The sequence below is a fragment of the Sorghum bicolor genome, chromosome 1, assembly GCF_000003195.3.
Source record: "Sorghum bicolor cultivar BTx623 chromosome 1, Sorghum_bicolor_NCBIv3, whole genome shotgun sequence".
Classification (NCBI taxonomy): domain Eukaryota; kingdom Viridiplantae; phylum Streptophyta; class Magnoliopsida; order Poales; family Poaceae; genus Sorghum; species Sorghum bicolor.
In genome coordinates, this window is record NC_012870.2 from 20,322,401 (window position 1) to 20,342,297 (window position 19,897).

Here is a 19,897-nt window from a genome sequence, read left to right on the forward strand (position 1 = left end):
TGCATTAGGCTATCCTCAATGGAAGTTTCATGACCCAGTTTCCAACACATCCATATTTTGGAAACAGTGCATTGGAGTTTCATGGGGATGAAACTCTCTCTGCTCCCATGAAACTCTTATCATCTCTCTCTTCATTACTATAGCGCCATATCAGCATATTTAATGTGCATGAAACTCTATTGAGACTGTCCTTATGGAGAGTTTCATAGCGTTGTTTCCAAGGTTGCCATATCATGTGAAATAAAATGAAACTTGGATAAAACAACCACTCTCAATGGAGAGTTTCATTCTATGGTTTCATGGACATTTAATTTCAAGACTCAAGAGAGTTAGTAATCGCGTCAAGAGAGTTTCATCCAGATGAAACTCATTTCTTCTCTCTCTTCTTAAATACAGTGCCATATCATCCAAAATAATTATATAGCAGCCTATTTAATATGAATAAAACTTAGATGAAACTTCCACTTAAACTAACCTAACCTAAGGAGCGTCGCGTTTGGCTCCTTGGACGGTCACCAGAGCGTGGCTGGTGGCATGCAAAAAGCCTCGCCGGACCTGGTTCTCGGGAAATAGATTTTGATTTCGTTTCTCACAGGCCTGGCTCATGGTGGTGTGAGCGTGCTATCTTGACTGAGAGAGCGAGCACAATGAACGAGCAACCAACCTATTGTTCTTTGGATCCTGGCACAACAGAACAAGGCAAACAAACAAACATGGGTTGCATGACCATAGCCTAGCATCGACTTGGCTATCTAGATGAGCGTTGTAATAGGAGAAAAACATCAAATGACCATAGAAAGTGATGATATAATGTTGTATATCTAGTTATATTTATCTTTTTTTATAAAATTTAAAGCTCGTAATTTATTTTATTGATAACCATGACATCTATAGTATTATGATATTAGATAGTTAATATTTACAATAATATATAGCTTGGAGACATATTTATTTAATAATAAAAATAGAAATTAGTTAAACCTTATCTTACTCTAATATTACCTCTTAATATACCTTAGTATTATATTAAAACATGAGAAGTTTGTTGCTAACTTTTTTTATTTAGATTAGAATTTCTATGAAATATGATATATCAGTTAAATGTATGTAGATTATGAACACATGGGCTTATAAAGTGTTCATATGACATAACAACACATCGTGCAAAGGTAGTGGAAGCATCCTCAAGCATAAATTTAGGTAAATTAGTAAATCAGTGAGATATGCAGAAATGATACTAAAACTTTTATCACAAATCAAGCATCACATTAAATAGGTTATCATGAAATTTTCATAATAATTGGAGCAAGATAACTATAATTTCAATTTTACACTAAAAAGCATAGCAAGCATCTCCAGCAAAAGAATATATTAAAATTTGTGATATTTTTTGTTTACTGCATGGATGTACATATGTAGAGCTGAACAAAATTTGTTTTGTAATTTTTTGTTTTTTCTATAAATTACTGATATTTTTTGTTTACTACATGGATGTACATATATAGAGCTGAACAAAATTTGTGTTGTATTTTTTTGTTTTTTCTATAAATTACTGTACATTTATCAATTTTCACCCAATTTAAAGAATAAAAGAAAAGTAAACTAATAGGACAAACACTTTGTATATATGCTTCTATACTTTTTTTATTCTCGACGTGGTCGATCTGATGTGTATAGGAGATTTTGCATTGAAAACCCCTAGAAAAACTTCTATTTTTTTACACTTCGATCAGCGTGCCTGGGATATTCCGAACGAAGGCCGAGCGGCCAGCGTGCCGGGCGATTTTGAACGGAGGGGAGGGGACAACTTTACACTTAGGCCCCTGCATTTTTCTTATTTTTAATATGCTTTGATGTGTATAGAAAATTTTATATTGGGAACCTTAGAAAAGCTTTTATTCTTTTTTTCTTCTTCCACTACGTATCAGGGCAGATTTCGGACTGGCGGGGCAGACAGAAAAGTTTTAGATAGACTGAAATTTTCTCTCTTTATAGATAGGTATAGAATAGATATGGGCTAGCTAAGAAGCGAACCAAACAAACCCTAAGATATTCTTCTTAGTTGTAGAATTAAGCCCTACACGTACACTTTAGCATACAACCATATTTGTGAGATTCTAGCACACAAACTAGAACTAACTACTAAGCTAGAACAAGCTAGTAATGCAAGAAATAAAGAAGCAAAGAGACAACCAGGTTTTTCCCCATGGCATCAGTTGCCAAATCATAACCTCTAATCTGTGCTAGAGCTCTATCCAGGTGTGCTCCTGGACACAAAGTCTCTTCAGGACATAACGACGCTCCTGAACCACAAAGTATCTTCAAGGCACGATGTTTGCTCTAGTCCTTTCGTGTAGCATGGTGGAGACTATCTAAGTTGTATGGTGACTCAAATCCTAGTTGGACTAAAACTCAAAATAGGTGTACTATTATGACTTCTAATTTTGTTAAGACTTGAGTGTAGAATCCTACTAGGAATCGGACTTCTACTTGTATGTATAAGATCCTTGGAGGAGGCTATATAAACAAGGGGTGAAAGCCATATGCATCAAGTAAGCCAACACACAAGGCTCTCACCAGGGCTTCTAAGGAGTAATTAGAAGCACTTAAGATAATTAGGCTACACAACTCTATTGCACTAGAATCTTGTATAGAGAAAGAATTAGTGGGTCCTAGAGGGTCAATAGGGTTGTGAGAGAGTAACAATCACACATATTCTTTTTAGCTGAGGTTATAGAATTTGTGGTTGGCTTTGCCAAATTCTAATGCCTTGTCCTGATTACTTCAACATCATCATCTAGGGGTTTCTACGAGATCCGTCGGTGCTTGCAATATCGTTTAAAAGATCCAAGTGCTGCTACACAAAGTGTTCTTCTAGTTTATTCTTAAATACACACTTAGCACACATAGTTTTTCCGAAGAAAAAATATGCACCTACCTTTGTATAATTGTGTTCTTTGTGGAGACCAAGAGAAAGAAACACTTGAGTATTTCTTCATTCGTTGTCCTATCTCTCAAGATTATTGGGCACTTCTAAATATCCAGGATCATACTTAAACTCATCCCTTCCAAGTGTTGGAAAGTTTAAAATTGCAACTTTTAGTTAATTCTCGGGTGATCAAGCTTTCACTATTTCAGACGAAAAGAAAATGTAAACTATCATGGAAGAAGAAAGACATGATTAAGGGACAACGTTATATCTGTGTGACATAGAGGATCACATGAGAGGGACTATCCTAGTTTGAAGACTATGAGAGGAGCATGCTTAGTGGCAAGTAAGGATGAAAGTGATGTACTTATCGTTAGTCCATCAGGTGCTATTCATGAGTGGATACTTGATTCAGGGAGTTGCTTCCATATATGCTCGGTGTGGGAGATGTTTGGTGAAGGATCTATACATGCTTGGTGAATGGAACTATTCACATAGCAGATTGCAAGGAGTGTGTAGTCACTACGGTTTCATTGGAGATGCATAATGGATCACACTGATGAGAGATTAGTATATCCTAGGCTTAAAAAATAATCTAATATATGTGAGGTCACTAGAACTCTAAGGTTGTGGTTTATCACTTCAAGGCCAAGTCATGCAAGTTACTTATAAAGGGAAGTTAATTATGAAAATTATCTAAATTCATGGAGGATACTAAGTGATAGGAAATCTTAAGCGTGGTGCAACAATGAGGATATTTGGTATTGTAACATCCCACCTCTTTGTGGCCGGGCCTGCTAATATCTGGTAGCTTTTCTAGGATATAGATTGCCTTCACAAATCAACATCAGTCATTTGTGCACACTGTCCTCACTCAAAACCAACACCAGTCTTTTCTGCATATTTTGTCCTCACTTGTGCGCACCGAGAAAGACTTTCTAGTCGGTCACCCATCCCAAAATTGCTCCAAGCCAAGCATGCTTAACCTCAGAGTTCTTTGAAAATAGACTTTTGCAAAAGAAGTTGCAACTTGTTGGTATGAATACCCTATTAATCCCTAGGCTGGTATGTTACATCACCCCAAGCCAGAAACATCCTCTCTTGGCCACATTCGTATGTCTAGTGGCAGCACATGTGCCATGTTGCATGACCACTCTAGGTCCACACCAGCCATGTACACCATACGTGCGCAACTACGACACATGCGTGCCCGTAAACCACGAGAGTTGGCTCTAATGCTATTCTATAATGGTCCCACATCTTTAAAGCCGGGCCCACTTGCATTTGGCAGCTTTTCTAGGATATAGACTGGCCTCACAAATCAACATCAGTCTTTTCTGCACGCTTTATCCTCATTCGTGCGCACCCGGGAAAGACTTCTCATTCGGTCTCATCCCAAAATTGCTCCAGAACAAACATGTTTAACCTTAGAGTTCTTTGAAAATAGATTTTCAGAAAATAAGTTACAACTTGTTAGTATGTTAGTATGAGTATCTTATTAATCTCATTAAGCCTGAGCCGGAATGTTATATGTATTTTGATAAGGAAAAGGAGGTCGTCTCATCAATGGCATGCACTCAAATCTCAATTTGTGGTCAATTGCAAGGTTGTAAACACGGTTGCAAAATTTAATAGTCATAGAGGTGAAGCTATGAGCTGTTGGAAGAAGGAAGACTTGATGGGACCGACCACGTAGATTCTTTTAAAAAAAGGAGAGCATAATTTCTAAAATCGTTGCTAAGTAGCAAGTACAAATATAGATATAAAAAACAAAACTCAAACACAAAAAAAATGTAACAACAGCTGAACCAGCCGCGTTATTTGTGTAGGTTTTTTCTAATAAGTCGTCATTTGTGTGGGTTACCTTCCAGTTTCAGTCTGACTTGAGACTTTCTTTTTTTGCGAGGAAACAGAGTTGTGCAGGCATGCAGGTTACATCAGTTCGCTTGTCTTATAAGTCGTATTTTTTATGCCAGATAATAGCGTTTTTATCTCATAGTAAATCAGCAAACAATACTTTTAATTATGTTTTTTTAAACTAGCGAACAGGCTCGGTCGTACACTTACACTGCTGCATGGTTTTACTTCGTCCATTGCTTGGAAATTGCTAGCGTGACTTACGCACCCCCCTCTACCTCTACTTGCATTATTTTGCACTTGTAGAGTTGTCCAAATTCCAAAGTCTCCTATGAGAGACAGAAACCTCACCCTATTTGCCGAGAAACTATTCGCACACCTTTTTTTTGACAAAACTATTCGCACACCTAATCAATCTCTTTCTACATATAGTGAAAAGGAACACCTTGTGCACAAACCAAGAGCCTCAATACCAGGCTTAATTGACGAAACGTCATGGGTAACTCTTCTTCTCGAGGTATGCACTCGGATGATTCTTCTGTATTTGCTGCTGATTTTTGCTCTTGCTGTGATCTTTCGTACCGTTTATTTATCTCCTAATTGCTGTTTCAGGGCGATCAAAGCTGAGTCAGCGCCCGCAGACGACCATGAAGTGGAGCGTCGATGGATTCTCCTCACTCCTTGACAAGGGTGAAGGATGGACCTACTCCAGAGTGTTTGAGATTATGGGCCACAACTGGTATGCTAATTAATAGGCTGCTCTTTTTAACAGCCTGGTTGCATCACAAAGTTCCTGTAACTACAGTAGTGTTTGCAGATTCTCAGTGATCTATTCGCTTCTTTGCAGGTACCTTAGACTGAATCCAAGGGACAAGAAGAGTGGTGATGACAAGGAGTACGTCTCTCTTATACTTGAGCTGGATATCAGCTCAGTGAAGCCCGATACTGTCGTGGAGGCCTCTTTCAAGCTGCTGATATATGACCAGTCGTACGGAAACCACAGCGAGTATCAAGGTAAACTGCAGTGAAAATTTTAACATCAAGCTAATCAACAATATATATATTCATATCTCTAACATTTCCATGTTTTTGTTTTGTTCTGTACACTAGAATACTTTTTCCATACACGAGAATTTCATCTTATGCCATGATTTGTCCCTGCAGTTAGGCACAATTTTCAGACTGCAAGCACAAGCTCCGGAGCCTCTTGCATGATTTCCCTTGAAAAACTGAAAGAACGGCCCTCAAAGTTTATTGTCAATAACAGCTGCACCTTTGGTGTCGAGTTCATCAAAGTCACCACTTCCAAAGTGAGCACGACGTCAGAAACGCTATTTGTCCAGAAGCCGAGCATCTTCAACGAGGCCAAAACATACACTTGGGACATCGAGGACTTCTTTGCACTGAAGAAATTCGGCTACTCACCGGAGTTTGAAGTTGGAGGATACAAATGGTGACAGCCTGCTGCCCAGCTCGCAATGCTTGACACTACTGATTCATGTTAATTTCGTCTAACTGAATTTTTACGTGCTGTCCAATTTGCAGGTATATCCGTAGCCACACGTCTTGCGATGGGAACCACCTCACCTTGGACCTGTGCATGAAAAACACAAATGATCTCCCTAATGACTCTGCGAACCTGGTGGAATTCAGCTTGTCCATCAAACACCAGGAAGCCGCGGGCAATCACTGGAAACGAACAGGTTCGCGTACCTTCTAGAGGAATGAAATCTGCTCAATGGACAGTACATATTGCACATGCCAAGTTAATTATCATATATAACATGTTCTTGGCTTGTTTGGTTGGGAAAAATACAGGCCGGTGCGAGTTTACAAACAACGCTCGTCGCTGGGGATGGAGAAAGTTCATCTCGCTGGAGGATTTCAAGGACTCCTCAAATGGCTATCTCATGAAAAACAAGTGCTGCATCGAAGCTGAGGTTGCAATCGTTGGTTCATCAAAGATGGAGTAGTGTGTATCCTTGTCTATATTTGTGGGCTGAATCGCAATGGTGCTGAGGTTTCTCGACGTGCGTGTAATGTGTCTTGTATTGTGTTTGTTTTGTTCGTGCTGAAGATACTGAAAGTGTAAAGTGCCAAATAAAGGTTCGGCGCCGAAGATATTGTTCAGTTTGCCCGCCATCAAGGCCATCGACCTCCCGATCCTGGGCCTCCTCTTCGGCACCATGGTGGTCAGCATCTTCTGTCATCCATTTGTAATGTTAAAATTCCTGTTTTCTCGAATACAGGACAACTGCATATGCCACTGCATATAAGTGTTTCAACACTACAAATGCCTCGAACTTTTTCTCCATTTTTTTAAATTAAAAGATGTGTTATAAATTTATTATTCATAGAAATGTTTTTCAGGTACAGTCATGTATATGGCCCTGAGGTTTGTTTCGGTTGTCTAACTCCGAATGATCAGCCCTCTAGCCGGGTAGCGGTAGCCTTTTTTTTTTCTTTTTTTTTTGAAAGATCTGGCATTACCGGCTTCGATTGATTAATAAGAGAGGAAGCAAAACATCCAAATACATGCGCGAGCTGCGCCCCCCAACTTTGCCAGGCCACGTAGGGCTTAGTTACATAACGGATTACTCGCTAATTACATGGTCGACCCTGAGGGCATTGCAGCTGCCCAGTTCCATTGTTGTGCCATGTCCTTTATCACCGTGAGTGTTGTTTGGATTGTCTTCCAGACCCCTCTGAAGATAATATCATTTCGGCAATTCCAGATAGTACCTTGCAAATAGTGTAAAACTCTATCTAGGCTTGTTCTAAGTTATTTTTTTTTCTTTAGCTTGATGCAAACATGATTAACTAGCGACTATAATAGTCAGATTATATAATTAAGTTTTGATCCAAACATGACTAATTATATGTTGAATTATTATAATTATGCCCCTGGTTACCATAATTTCATTATCTGGCGGGTGAGACTAGGCTATAGGGGATTATGAGTGATGAAAGTGCAATTTGTCCCCAACTGATTGTCCAACTTGCCAAACTGAAGGATAAGATAAAAATTTCTCATTTTAACCAACCATAATCAATCACTATAATCTAAGGACTCAAACACTATTGTAATTCATAACTCTGATTATAATAACCATATGCATAATCCCTATTATAATAATTTAATTGTGATCAGATATACCCTCATCAATATCTAAAAATTTACATAGATTACGACACGGAATTGGCATGCACTTTCCTGATATTACCAAGTTACCAACGTTTTTCCATGTCTAGGTTTTATGTTAAGAATAAAAAAAATCAAAACCTAACAAATACAGATTTTCCTGTAATCAACAATTGTTATAAAACTCTGGGGCGATTAAAAGTGGCACATGTGCAAAGTATTGTGGACAGATCCAGGACCAAACTTGCAGGTTGGCAAGGGCGACTTTTGAACCAAGCAGGCAGAAGGGAGCTCACTCGGTCTGTGCTAAGTGCTATGCCTATTTACCTGCTGACCTCAGTGAGGGTGCCAAAGCAAATGCTGCATGACATTTTTTTTTTGAAAAATCTGGAGGGACGAAGCCCCTACAGTTGAATTATTGAAAGAATAGAAGGTCGGTTACAGTTTGAACAGAGGTACACAAAGAAGAAAGGAGAGAAAGAAAGAAAGAAAGAAAGAAAGAAAGATAGATAGATAGAAAGCTAGATAGAAAGAAAGAAAGAAAGATAGGGAGAAAGTCAAGAAACAAAGAAAGGACAAAATGCTGCATGACATTGACAAGATCAAAAGGAGGTTTCTCTGGCCTGGTGACACGGAACTAACGGGGGAGTGCAAGGTGGCATGGACGTCAGTAGCCAAACCAATTGACTTTGGGGGGCTGGGTCTAATTGAGCTAGAAAAGTTTAGCAGAGCTTTGCGTCTTAGATGAGTGTGGTTTCAATGGACGAACCCAGAACGACCTTAGAGTGGCTCAACATTGCCGGTAGATTCATTGGATATGGCCCTCTTTGCTGCCACTACGGTTACGGTCTGGAATGGGCTTAAAACTTCTTTCTCACACTCTAGTTGGTGGATGGTCGACCACCTGCAAAACTCTACCCGTTGTTGTACAGACATAGCAGGAGAAAAATCGTTCGGTCAGAGATGCACTCACAAGCTAGAATTGGGTCCGAGACGTAGCCTACGACCTAAATCATGATCTCCTAAGCGAGTATGTTAGACTACTGATATTGAGGAGGTTGGTTTCGATCATGATGAGACCGGAGATGACATGATAACTTGGACACTTGAGAGCTCTGGAGTATACTCTGCAAAGTCAGCTTACGTAGCATAGTTTGCAGGTCAAATTTCTTCAAACTATCCATCTCTGATCTGGAAGGTGCGGGCTCCGGCGAAGTGCAAATTCTTCATCTGGTTGCTCCTCCATAACAGACTTTGGATGGCGGCGCAACTATAACTGCGCGGGTGGGAGAATAACTATTTTTATGCTCTTTGTGAACACAGTTTGGAGACGGCGCTGCACCTGTTCTTCGAATGCCCGTGCTCGCGGATGATCTGGCAATTGATAGCCACATGGAGTGCTTGCAGCACCCTCAACCCAAACAGCTTGGGTTCATGGCCAGGAACTAGAACTTGAAGATTGGTACAGCCAAGCCTACAGAAACAATGAAAAGAAATGCTAAACCTTGGTAATCTTAACCCTCTAGAGTATATGAAGAAATGACAAAATTTTCAGAAGGAGCACGAAGACACCCCAGATGATTGTGGCTGAGATAAAGAAAACAATGCTGCAGTGGTCTTTAGCAGGTTGTAAGCCTCTGAGGTCTCCTATGGTCGATTCAATCCTTAGCGAGTAGTTAATTATGTAATAAGCCCCGCACGGCTTAGGCAGTGTCGGGTAGCGCAGCTCGCGCTTGTAAAACGTTGATGTTTCTCTTGCTCCTCTTATTAATCAATGCCGGCATTGCCGGATCTTTCAAAAAAAAACAATTGTTGTAAGGATAACTTTATAACTGATGAACAGTTAGGATTAGCTAACCGCCTAACTCTATAGAACCTTCGATTACCTGTCACCATGACAAACTGGTTGGGACGGCACCAGCTTGTGTAGAAATTTGAAAGCTGAACAACGGAACAAACCATCTCAGGCTTCATTTGTCAAAGATTCCAATTATTAACATAGCCACCCTTCATTTTCCAGTGAAATTTTAATCTGTAAAACTACACCCGTGCAACTGATGATCAACACAGCGGTGACTGTCAGATGACTAGATGACACATTCGCAAGCAAGGTAGATAATCATATATAGACTATTTTCTGCTTAGTGGTTACATATCTCCTTAAGCACTTTGGGTTGGGAGACACAAAAGGGTTGACCTGGACTTTTAGGGTTATTCGCTAATGACATAAAAGATTTAATATGTCCAAGTTTGTTCAGTTACAGGGAGATTTTTTTTTTCTGGGTCGTGAAGCTGAATAAAATTTAGACGCCATAGTAGACTTCTAATGCCAATGCTAGGAAATTTCATGTGGCGTAGACATCTGTTGGGTTCTGTCCTTTTTGAGTTGGTCCTAGTGGCCAAAAAGAAGAAACCTCACCTCAATTACCCGGAAATTCTGAAAGACTTACAGAGAGTTGTATTGTACTTATAATAACGTGCAATCATAGGTGCCTGAAGCAAGAGCAGGAAGACTCTTCCAACAAGCAATCATGGGTGCCTGCGCCTCTTCATCTCGTGGTAACACTAACACACATCGACTTGGCTTTCTCTTCTGCTGTCTTCTACTACTTTCTGCTATACACTTCATATGATCACTTAATGCATATATATGGATTGTGGTTTCCTTTCAGGTCGCTCAAACCATGGCAAGAACCAGAAATCCGCAAAGGTTGCGGCAATTCCATCTACTCCAGCAGCGCAGGCAGGCCGTGCTGTTGCCTCTTCTGGGATGGAAGAAAAGAGCAGCTTCACATGGAGGATCGATGGCTTCTCCTCGCTTCTTGACAAGCAAAAAGGATGGACCAACTCTGGATATTTTGAGATGAAGAAGCTTAAATGGTAATCTTCCATACAGTGTGCCTTTGCCTATGTTTTACCGAGCTATCTGTCGCAAAACTATATTTTCCATCTTCAGTAGAACATTTTTTCAAATCCGCTCAGTTTTAGAATTGCAGAATGCAAGCAATGCATGTTTGCAAACATCTGATGAGCAGTCCTTCATTTCTTTGTTATGACCTCTTTGCAGGTACTTGCAGTTGAACCTGAAGGACAGGAAGAGTGGCGACGAAAGAGACTACGTCTCTCTTATCCTCGTGCTGTCAAAAACTTATGATCTGAATCCCGACACCATCGTCGAAGCATCGTTCAAGCTCTTGATATACGATCAAGAATACGGACGACATAGAGAACATCAATGTAAGATTCAAATTACATTCTAATCTGGTAGGCTATAGCTGGCACATGGAACTCTACTAAGCTCATAGCTGCACTGTTTTGCTTTAGTTAGCCACCAATTCCAGACTACAGAGAGCAGCAGAAGCTCCGGGATCTCATGCACGATCCCCGTCGAGACACTCAAGGAACCCTCCTCTGGTTTCATCGTTGGCGACAGCTGCGTCTTCGGCGTGGAGCTCATCAAGCTCACCACTGCTGCTAAGGCCAAGCACAGTTCAGGAACGCTGAGTGATGTTGAGAAGATAAATGGCTTCAGCGCCCGGGAAGCCTACACCTGGGTCATCGATGACTTCTTAACCCTCAAAGGCCGGTGCTACTCACCGGAGTTCGAGATCGGTGGACGCAAATGGTACCACTGTACCACACACTTGCCAAGTACTATCATACATAACATAACAAATATAAATACTCAATTTAATAATAAAACCTACCTTAGATGAGTATTAAGTTGTTAACCTTTCATCCATGATATATATATGCACTAAGTCCTGTGATCCTTCAGGTACCTGACCATGTACCCTTCCGGCATCGACGACGGTGGTAATGAGGAATTCCTCTCCCTCTACCTTCATATGGCCAAGCCAGACGGAGACGCTTCCCTCCAGAACTCAGGGGTGCTGGTAGAAGTCAGTCTATCCATCAAAGACAAGGTGACCAGCAATCGCAGCGCAATGACAGGTTTGTCACTCGTACCTGCTCCTACTGTAACATGATCCAGATGCTCAGACCGATATACGATTATTTATGCTGTAGTATGAATTTGGGATATGTATTGTGTGTGTGCGTCCAGGCCGGTGCCAGTTCCAAGCGACAGACGACGGCGATGGCTGGGGATGGGCAAAGTTCATGGCGGCGAAGTCTGTGAAGGACTGGTACCTTGTGAAGGGCAGCTGCTTAATTGAGGCAGATGTTGCCATCGCTAGCTCGTCCAAACTGGAATAAGGATCATACGACTCTACTTACTAGTTGTGCGTGTGTCGAGCCAAAATTGGAACTGTGCAGGCGTGGGTTTTGTCTTGTTTTTTTTTCTCGAACACCCAGACAGCTGCGTATCATTATATTAATAGAAGAAAAGGAAAAATCTTACAGGGGCTAAACCCATACAGAGGCAAGACCCCACAAACACACACCGCCTTAAAACAAAACAGCTAAGTCACCGGAGAAGAAAGGGTTTTGTCTTGTTGATATTGTCTTTCTGAACTCTGAATCTAAATGTAGCTGTACACTACAAAATGGTTGACAATTATTTGTTGTGTGACAATATGAAGTGAGGTCGCTCTCCTGCGTCCATACGTCTGAATTTGGCCTAGGATGACTTTTATTGTGTATTCACTTGAGATTGCGGTGGTTTCATCTCACCTTACATGGCGATGGTGGGTTAGACTAATACATAAGACTTTCCATATTGCAATATACCACTAACTTTAGGTTTTACATGAATCGTGGACGAAAATATAAGTGGATCTTAACTGTTTGGACACTAGGTCATTATAAATAAAGATGGCCAAACGGATGGTCTAACCCTAGCATAATATGGCGCAACACTGATCAGCATGGTGCCTAGTTGTCGTTATAGATTTCCATGCAGCCCGCAGCCCGGCGGCCCGGCACGGGGCACGGTTTTTCGGCCCGGCCCAAGCACGGCACGGCCCGTAGGCAACCGGGCCCGGGCTGGCACGGCACGTCGGCACAGGCCGTGCCTGGGCCGCCTATCGAGCCCGCGGGCGAGCACGGCCCGGCACGGCCTTTTTAACGAGGCACGGCGACGGCCCGCCCCGCACCCCCGCGCCCCGCCCCGCACCCCCCCCTTGCCAGTATAAATTCGATGCGGACGGGGGACGGGTGCCCTAACCCTAATCCCCAGCCCACCCCACCCGCAGCGCAGCCGCAGCCGCGCGCTCCCTGGTCATTCCCCACTCAGCACTCACCTCGGCACCTCGCCTCGCCTCGCTCCCTCGCCTGAGCCAACACCGTCGACCTCGACTCCGGTGACCTCCATAGGACCGCAGCCGCCTCTCGACGCTCACGATTGGCTGTGCTGGACGTCGGCACGGCGGCCCGTTGCCGTCTTCTTCCACGACTCCGGTGACCGCATGTCACCTTCGACCTTCCTGAGCTTCCTCTTTGCAGTTTGCCTCTACGTCCTCCCTCTCCAGCTCTCCTTCCCATCTCCCCTATCTAGATCCTGGTGATATGTGAGTTTGTTCTCTGTTGTCCATCCTAGTCTGTCCTCCGCCACTGCTCGCCGTCGTTGACAGTGTATCGTTGTCTTCTTCTCTCTCTCTGGCCTCTGTTACGGCATCCTATCCGGCACCGGGCTCCGGTTGCGTAGGTACACTGAAACCCTAACCCTAATCGCCTAACCCTAACATTTCGTTTCATCTTTTTTGTGTTTTCTAATCTTTGTGTTTTCTTTGCAGGTCGGTAGCCGATGCTGCGTCCTCTAGCTACGATCTAGAGCGAGCAAGGCGGCCACCCGCACCGTCGAGGTACGGGGCTGGAAGGATGGCTGAAGATGAGGGCATGCTGCCTCCTGGCCTTGCACCAGAGGGTGAGAACGACGACGACATTGCTGACGGTGCTGCTGCTTTATTTGGCATCGATCTTGTGGATGGGGACGATTCTGGTGCCCCTGTCCACATCGATCTGGAGGGCGACCGTAGCGGAGGAGTGGCAGGACCGACAGCAACGGTAGACTCTGCTCCTTCTGTTGCTGGTAAACCTAAAGGTTCTGGTAAGCGCAAATCTCCTGTCTGGGCTGATTTTGATGAGATACAAGAGGAGATAGATGGTAAACCTACTGTTGTTAAGGCTGTTTGTAAGATGTGCAAAACTATTTTGTCTGCAAGATCAGCCGCTGGCACTGGTCATTTAATAAGGCATCAAAAATCATGTAAAATGAAAACTGACCAACGTGCTAGGGTTCAGTCTAGGCTTTCATACAATCCTGATGGCTCTATTTATAACTGGGATTACAAACCTGAAGTTGCTAGAATTGAAACTGCTAGGCTGATTGCTAGACTTGATCTTCCTTTATGTATTGTTGAGTCTGATGCTTTTGAAGAATACATTGTTAAAGCTCATAACCCTAGGTTTGTAAAGGTCTCAAGGCAGACCACTACTAGAGATCTTGCTAAGTTGTTTAATGAACGTCGTAATGCAATTAGAAACAATATCTTGTCTGGTGCCTCTTCTATTTCATTGACTTCAGACATTTGGTCTGGCAATGCAAAAGAAGACTACATTAGTGTAGTTGCTCATTATGTCAATTCTGATTGGGAGTTGTGTAAGAAGGTAATTGGTCTTAGATTGGTTGAGTCAAGGCACACTGGTGAATACATTGCTGAAAAAGTTGCTTGTGTGATTCAAGAATTTGGTTTGCTTGATAAGATTATGGCTATTACTCTTGATAATGCTTCTTCTAATACTAAAGCCATGGAAACCTTAAATCCTATGTTTGCTGGTTATCTTGGTTCTGAACCTGCACCAACTGGTAAAGATCCTAATGCTAGGAAGTACCATCTTATACATCAACGTTGTGCATGCCATATTATTAATCTCATAGTTAAATCTGGCTTAAAAAGAATCAAATCCTACCTTGAGGACTTTAGAACTGCTATTATTTTCTTGAACTCTTCTAATACTAGAATTGCATCTTTTAAAAGGTACTGCCAAGGTGAAGGTCTTAGACCTAGGAAATTTGGTGTAGACATGGATGTTAGATGGAATGCTACATACTTGATGCTTCAACACTTGATGCCATATAAAGAGCCATTTACTGCTTTCATTAATACAAATTATGGTAAAACATTGTTAACTACAAAACACTGGAAGGTAGCTGCAAAAATACTTGAGTTTCTTGAGATTTTTTATGATGCAACTGTTTCTTTGTCTGGTGTTTATTACCCAACTAGCCCACTAGTGATGCACAATCTTATAGAAATTATCTCTCACATGGATGAATCTGAAAAAGATACTGATATGTTCCCTATTGTCTACCCTATGAAACTTAAGTATCTAAAATATTGGAAAGACATACCTTTGCTATATTCATTTGCATTTGTTCTTGATCCTAGAGCTAAAATGAGAGGCATGTTTAATGTTCTTCAAATAATGCAAGAAAAAACAGGTAATGATTACACTGCTTACTATGCTAAAGTTAGAACTGAGCTGTTTAAACTGTTTAACAAATATGATGAGAAGTATGGGTCTTCAAGGACTCAAAGGAGGTTCACTCAGCCTGGGCCAACCACTGGTAAGAAAAAGAATCCCTGGGAGGATGTTTTTGGAGGCCCTGGAGCCTCTGGTGTTGTTGGACCTGCTCCTTCCTCTGTCCCAACTTCTTCTGCTGCACCCTGTGTATGTGAGCTATCTGCATATCTGGACTGTGACAATGTCACTGCATATGTGCAAGACTTTGACTTGCTTCTCTGGTGGAAAGACCACAAGCTTACATTTCCAGTTCTGTCTATCATGGCAAAAGATATTTTCTCTATTCCTGTCTCAACTGTGTCTTCAGAATCTTGTTTTAGCTTATCAGGCAGGATCATCGAGGAGCGGCGCCGACGACTACTACCTGAACATGTGGAGATGCTTGCTTGCATCAAAGACTGGGAGCTCGGTGATAGAAGGCTTCAACACTCTGCTGGCAGCCAAGATCTTGCAGATTCCTTTGAGAATTTATACCTTGATGTTCCTGAAGATCAAGGTGGATCTGGTAATGCTAGCACATCTGCTGCAACTCCTAGTGGTTCTGTGTCTGTGGCTTCTGCTCCTGGTCCTAGTGTTGCTGGTTCTTGAGAATTAGAGTTGGGAGTTGAGAGTGTTTAAGTGAGACTGAGACTCTGAGAGGTTGAGGGGTACTTATGACTGTGACTGTGAGTTTGTGATGTATCTGTGAACCTTTGAACATTTTCATTATATAAGAGCTGTGCTGCACTCTTTTTTCCTTTCTGGGGTTTCTCACAAGGGCGAGTTTTACCCAGAAAGGTTTTTAACGAGGCAGCATTGCACACAACTCATTTTCTTTTAACTTGTGTGCTCTTTGTTCTGTGTTTCTGTGTTGTGTTATAATCTTGATGAAATGATGAGTTGATTGAGGCATTTTGAATTACATGGGCCATGGGCCGGCACGGCACGTTATTTTTTTCGTGCTGCTCGGGCCGAGCACGGCCCGAATTCGGCCCGTGGGCCCATGCTTGGGCCGAAGGCCAAGCACGCAGGCTGCTGAGGCACGGCACGGCAGGCACGCGGGCTAATCCGGCACGGCACGCTGCGGGCCGTGCCTAGCCCGGGCCCGTGTCGGGCCGGGCCGTGCTGGCCCGCTGGCCATCTATAGTTGTCGTGTCCAACTTTCGGTCTAGGCATGGCCCTATAGGCACTTAGTCGTGTTGATGGGCACGATGGCCCATCAGGCCCATGCAAGCCCGAGTCCATGTCATGCTATAGTTTGTAGTCGTGTCTCCACACCCTACCTTGAGCCTGTTGCAACATTGTGTGGATTCGGAACGCGTCTATGACTCCCGAGTTGGGAGATGACGTTGACAACCTGATGAGATGGTAGATTGGGAATAGGTGGAGATGGAGGAGGCCATTTATATCTAGGAGTTTTTTTATAAGGTTATCTAGAGTTGAGAAAGATGGTGCTAGAATAGTGCTAGCCCACTAATCGTGCCATGCTCATGCCATCACTACAGGACTAGACTTGCGGCCCAGACATAACATTATGGTCATGCTCTTGCCGACACTGGCACTAGGAACTTTTTCATGCGGGGCCATGTTTTTTCAGATTATGTCTAGTGCTACCTAATGAGTCAAGCCCGTTTGACCATCTGTAATCTATAACTCTTATAAAGCTAAACTCCACTAGATGAATTCTCTCTCCATATAAGGTGTCCACATCATTTCTCACTAAGTGACCCACTAAATATTCTATCTCTTCATGCAAGGTGTCCACATCATTCCCCACTAAGTCCATGTCATCCCATATTAATTACAAAAAATTACCATGTCATCTATATCATGTGAAATACTTTAAATCTTTAATCTATTAACATACAAGTCATGTACATACACTATTTGTTTCATCACCAATTAATTCCTCTATAATGTAACCAAATATTAGATTTTATTCTATTAGCTTAGCAATTTTTTACTAGATCTAATACAATAAAATACATGCAAGTCAAATTCAAATGTATACATACATAATAGACTGAATACTATATAGTAATGGTATATATATAATAATTTATTTTAAAAAAATCCCGCATCAACGCGCGGGGAATTCATCCAGTTACAAATGGTTGTAAGGTCCTAGACTTTTACAAGATAAAGTTACCCAGAGGGAGCTGGACAGGAAGAGGTGGGTGTCATAATGCCTCAGATGCATTAGTGGAGGAAGAAGCTCTTTATTTAGATGTAAATACTACATGGGAACGTGGACACGTGGTGACCTATCTCGGCTCATCCATGCACATGGCTACGTGTTACATACTAGCCAAAATTTAAAACGATTATAAGTTATTATACTCCCTTCGTTTCAAATTATAAGAGATTCGTTTCTAAAAAAATTATAAAACATTTCAAAAATCTTAGAGAGTTTAAGGATATGAAGTTTGACCAAATTTATATAATAAGATAATAATATCTATGATACCAACTAAGTATCATTAGATTTTTTATTAATTATATTTTTATAGTACACGTATTTAATGTTATAAATTTTTGTAATTTTTTCTATAATTTTGGTTAAATTGAAGATACTTTTTTCTCTAATTTTTTTTGAAATGTCTTGTAATTTAAAATAAAGGGAGTAACTAGGTTGCACCCTCCATGTAGACGGAGGCGAGTCAGACTTTCTTCTGTGTTTGATAGTGCGGAAGAACTGCTCCGCCTTATGAAGCCAGATGACGGGATCTGTGGCATCGTGGTAGCGCGGGACGGCGGGTTGTTAAGGCCTTGTTTAGTTGGATTTTTTTAAAATTTTAGCTATTTGTTTCTATTTGATAATTATTGTCTAATCGTGAATCAACTAGACTTAAAAGATTTGTCTCGTAAATTATAAATAAACTGTGTAATTAGTTATTTTTCTTATCTATATTTAAATAAGTCTAAAATTTCGATACGACGAGAAATCTTAAAAAAAAATTGGAAACTAAACAGCGAGCGGTTGGAGCGGCACCCCTGTCTCGGGCCAAGCGGAGGTGTCACCGGTGTCGATCTTGTCACTCTGCAGCCAGTTGATGGCTACTCACATGCGGCTCTTCTGTGTTGCGAGTTCATCCTTGACAGAGAGGATCTCACCGAATAGCTTGTCCATGGTAGTCTTGAATTTGGCGGTCGAGAGATGGTCACCCATTGTCAGGTCCCAGGATGAAGGTCTTTGATACCAAAGATGATATATATGGTGATTAGGGGAAGAGCAAGATACAGAGGGCATGTGCTTGCCTTCGATCCTCTAGGAGCCTCTGAACTGCCGATGAGATGGGAATTTGTTAACGAGTGTTTATTTGGTAGATAAGTCTTAGCTGATTTATTGTGAGAGAAAACTATTGGCCAATAAATTTGATGGAAGCGGACGGGCTATAACCACAAGCCAACTAATCTTCACAAATTACTCTCTTCTTTCCAACTAATCTACATGCATACAGAGCCTAACAAATTGAACTAAAAACGTGGCCTTTCTGCCACTTGTGGACAACGCCAGCGTCACCGGCTTCCTATTGCGGCGCTTAGGCCTTGCCTACAAGAGCGCCCACAACATATATAGTCATTCACATTAAATTTGTGGTTGCAAAGATGATAGAAGATAGAGAAGACGAACACAGAAAGCATGTGTAGTGCTGTGCCTGATTTCATCACCAACAAATTCCACGTCAGTCAGTTATAGCCTTTGTTCCAAAAACAGAAACTAGAAAAAGGCCCATGCGCAACTTGTTAAAACTCACCATCCATGATCATATAAGTATCAATAGATTCTACATTAATAGTTCACTCTCAAATCCAGAAAAAAAATCAAGATTCCCTATTACATCAAATCTTACGACACATGCATAGAGCATTAAATATAGATAAAAAATAACTAATTGCACGGTTTACCTGTAATTTGCAAGACGAATCTTTTAAACGTAGTTAGTCTATGGTTGGACAATAATTACCAAATGGAAACGAAAGTGCTATAGTGTCAAAATTTAAAAAATTGGATCTAAATAAGACCTGATACTGATTGTTTCGTTGATTCACTAGTTGTAGATCTTCACGCATTTGCAGAGGGTTGCTGCGTCCGTGTTGCCACCTGGCAATTTTTTAACCGATACGGTCTGGTTGCTTTAGGGCGTGTTTGATTTGCAGCCAAGTTTGTACATATTTCCTCCAGAAAAAACAATTCTCCGACCTTTGTTTAGTTGAGGAGTTAGAAAGTTTTTAGGTACTGTAGCATTTTGTTTTTATTTGATAATTATTGTCCAACCACGGACTAACTAGGCTCAAAAGAATCGTCTCACAAATTACCGACAAGTAGTGCAATTAGTTATCCTTTTTATCTATGAGTAAATTGCACTCACCATACAACAACTAATTAAGTGGGTGCATGTTAGTCCAACATCTTTTAATTTGTCCAATTTAATATGACAACTATATAGGTGGGTGTTTATTGGTCCAACATCTTCTAATGTGTTTAATTTGAAGCAAGA

At 41.5% G+C, this 19,897-nt stretch overlaps 3 protein-coding genes across 3 annotated transcripts; all 3 read left to right on the top strand.

Annotated features, from left to right (window-relative positions):
• On the top strand, positions 5,057-7,073 carry LOC8067413. Its single transcript, XM_002464434.2, has 6 exons — positions 5,057-5,303; positions 5,399-5,525; positions 5,634-5,800; positions 5,951-6,239; positions 6,332-6,489; positions 6,605-7,073. Exons 1-6 carry the CDS (start codon positions 5,282-5,284, stop codon positions 6,757-6,759), a joined length of 918 nt encoding a protein of 305 aa, XP_002464479.1. The 5' UTR covers positions 5,057-5,281; the 3' UTR covers positions 6,760-7,073.
• LOC110431776 lies at positions 10,358-12,506 on the top strand. The gene is made up of 6 exons (XM_021451331.1): positions 10,358-10,487; positions 10,601-10,808; positions 10,996-11,165; positions 11,253-11,553; positions 11,707-11,882; positions 11,995-12,506. Exons 1-6 carry the CDS (start codon positions 10,460-10,462, stop codon positions 12,144-12,146), a joined length of 1,035 nt encoding a protein of 344 aa, XP_021307006.1. The 5' UTR covers positions 10,358-10,459; the 3' UTR covers positions 12,147-12,506.
• On the top strand, positions 13,710-16,004 carry LOC110431611 (zinc finger BED domain-containing protein RICESLEEPER 2-like). The gene has a single exon (XM_021450764.1). The coding sequence runs from the start codon at positions 13,710-13,712 to the stop codon at positions 16,002-16,004; it is 2,295 nt and encodes a 764-aa protein (XP_021306439.1).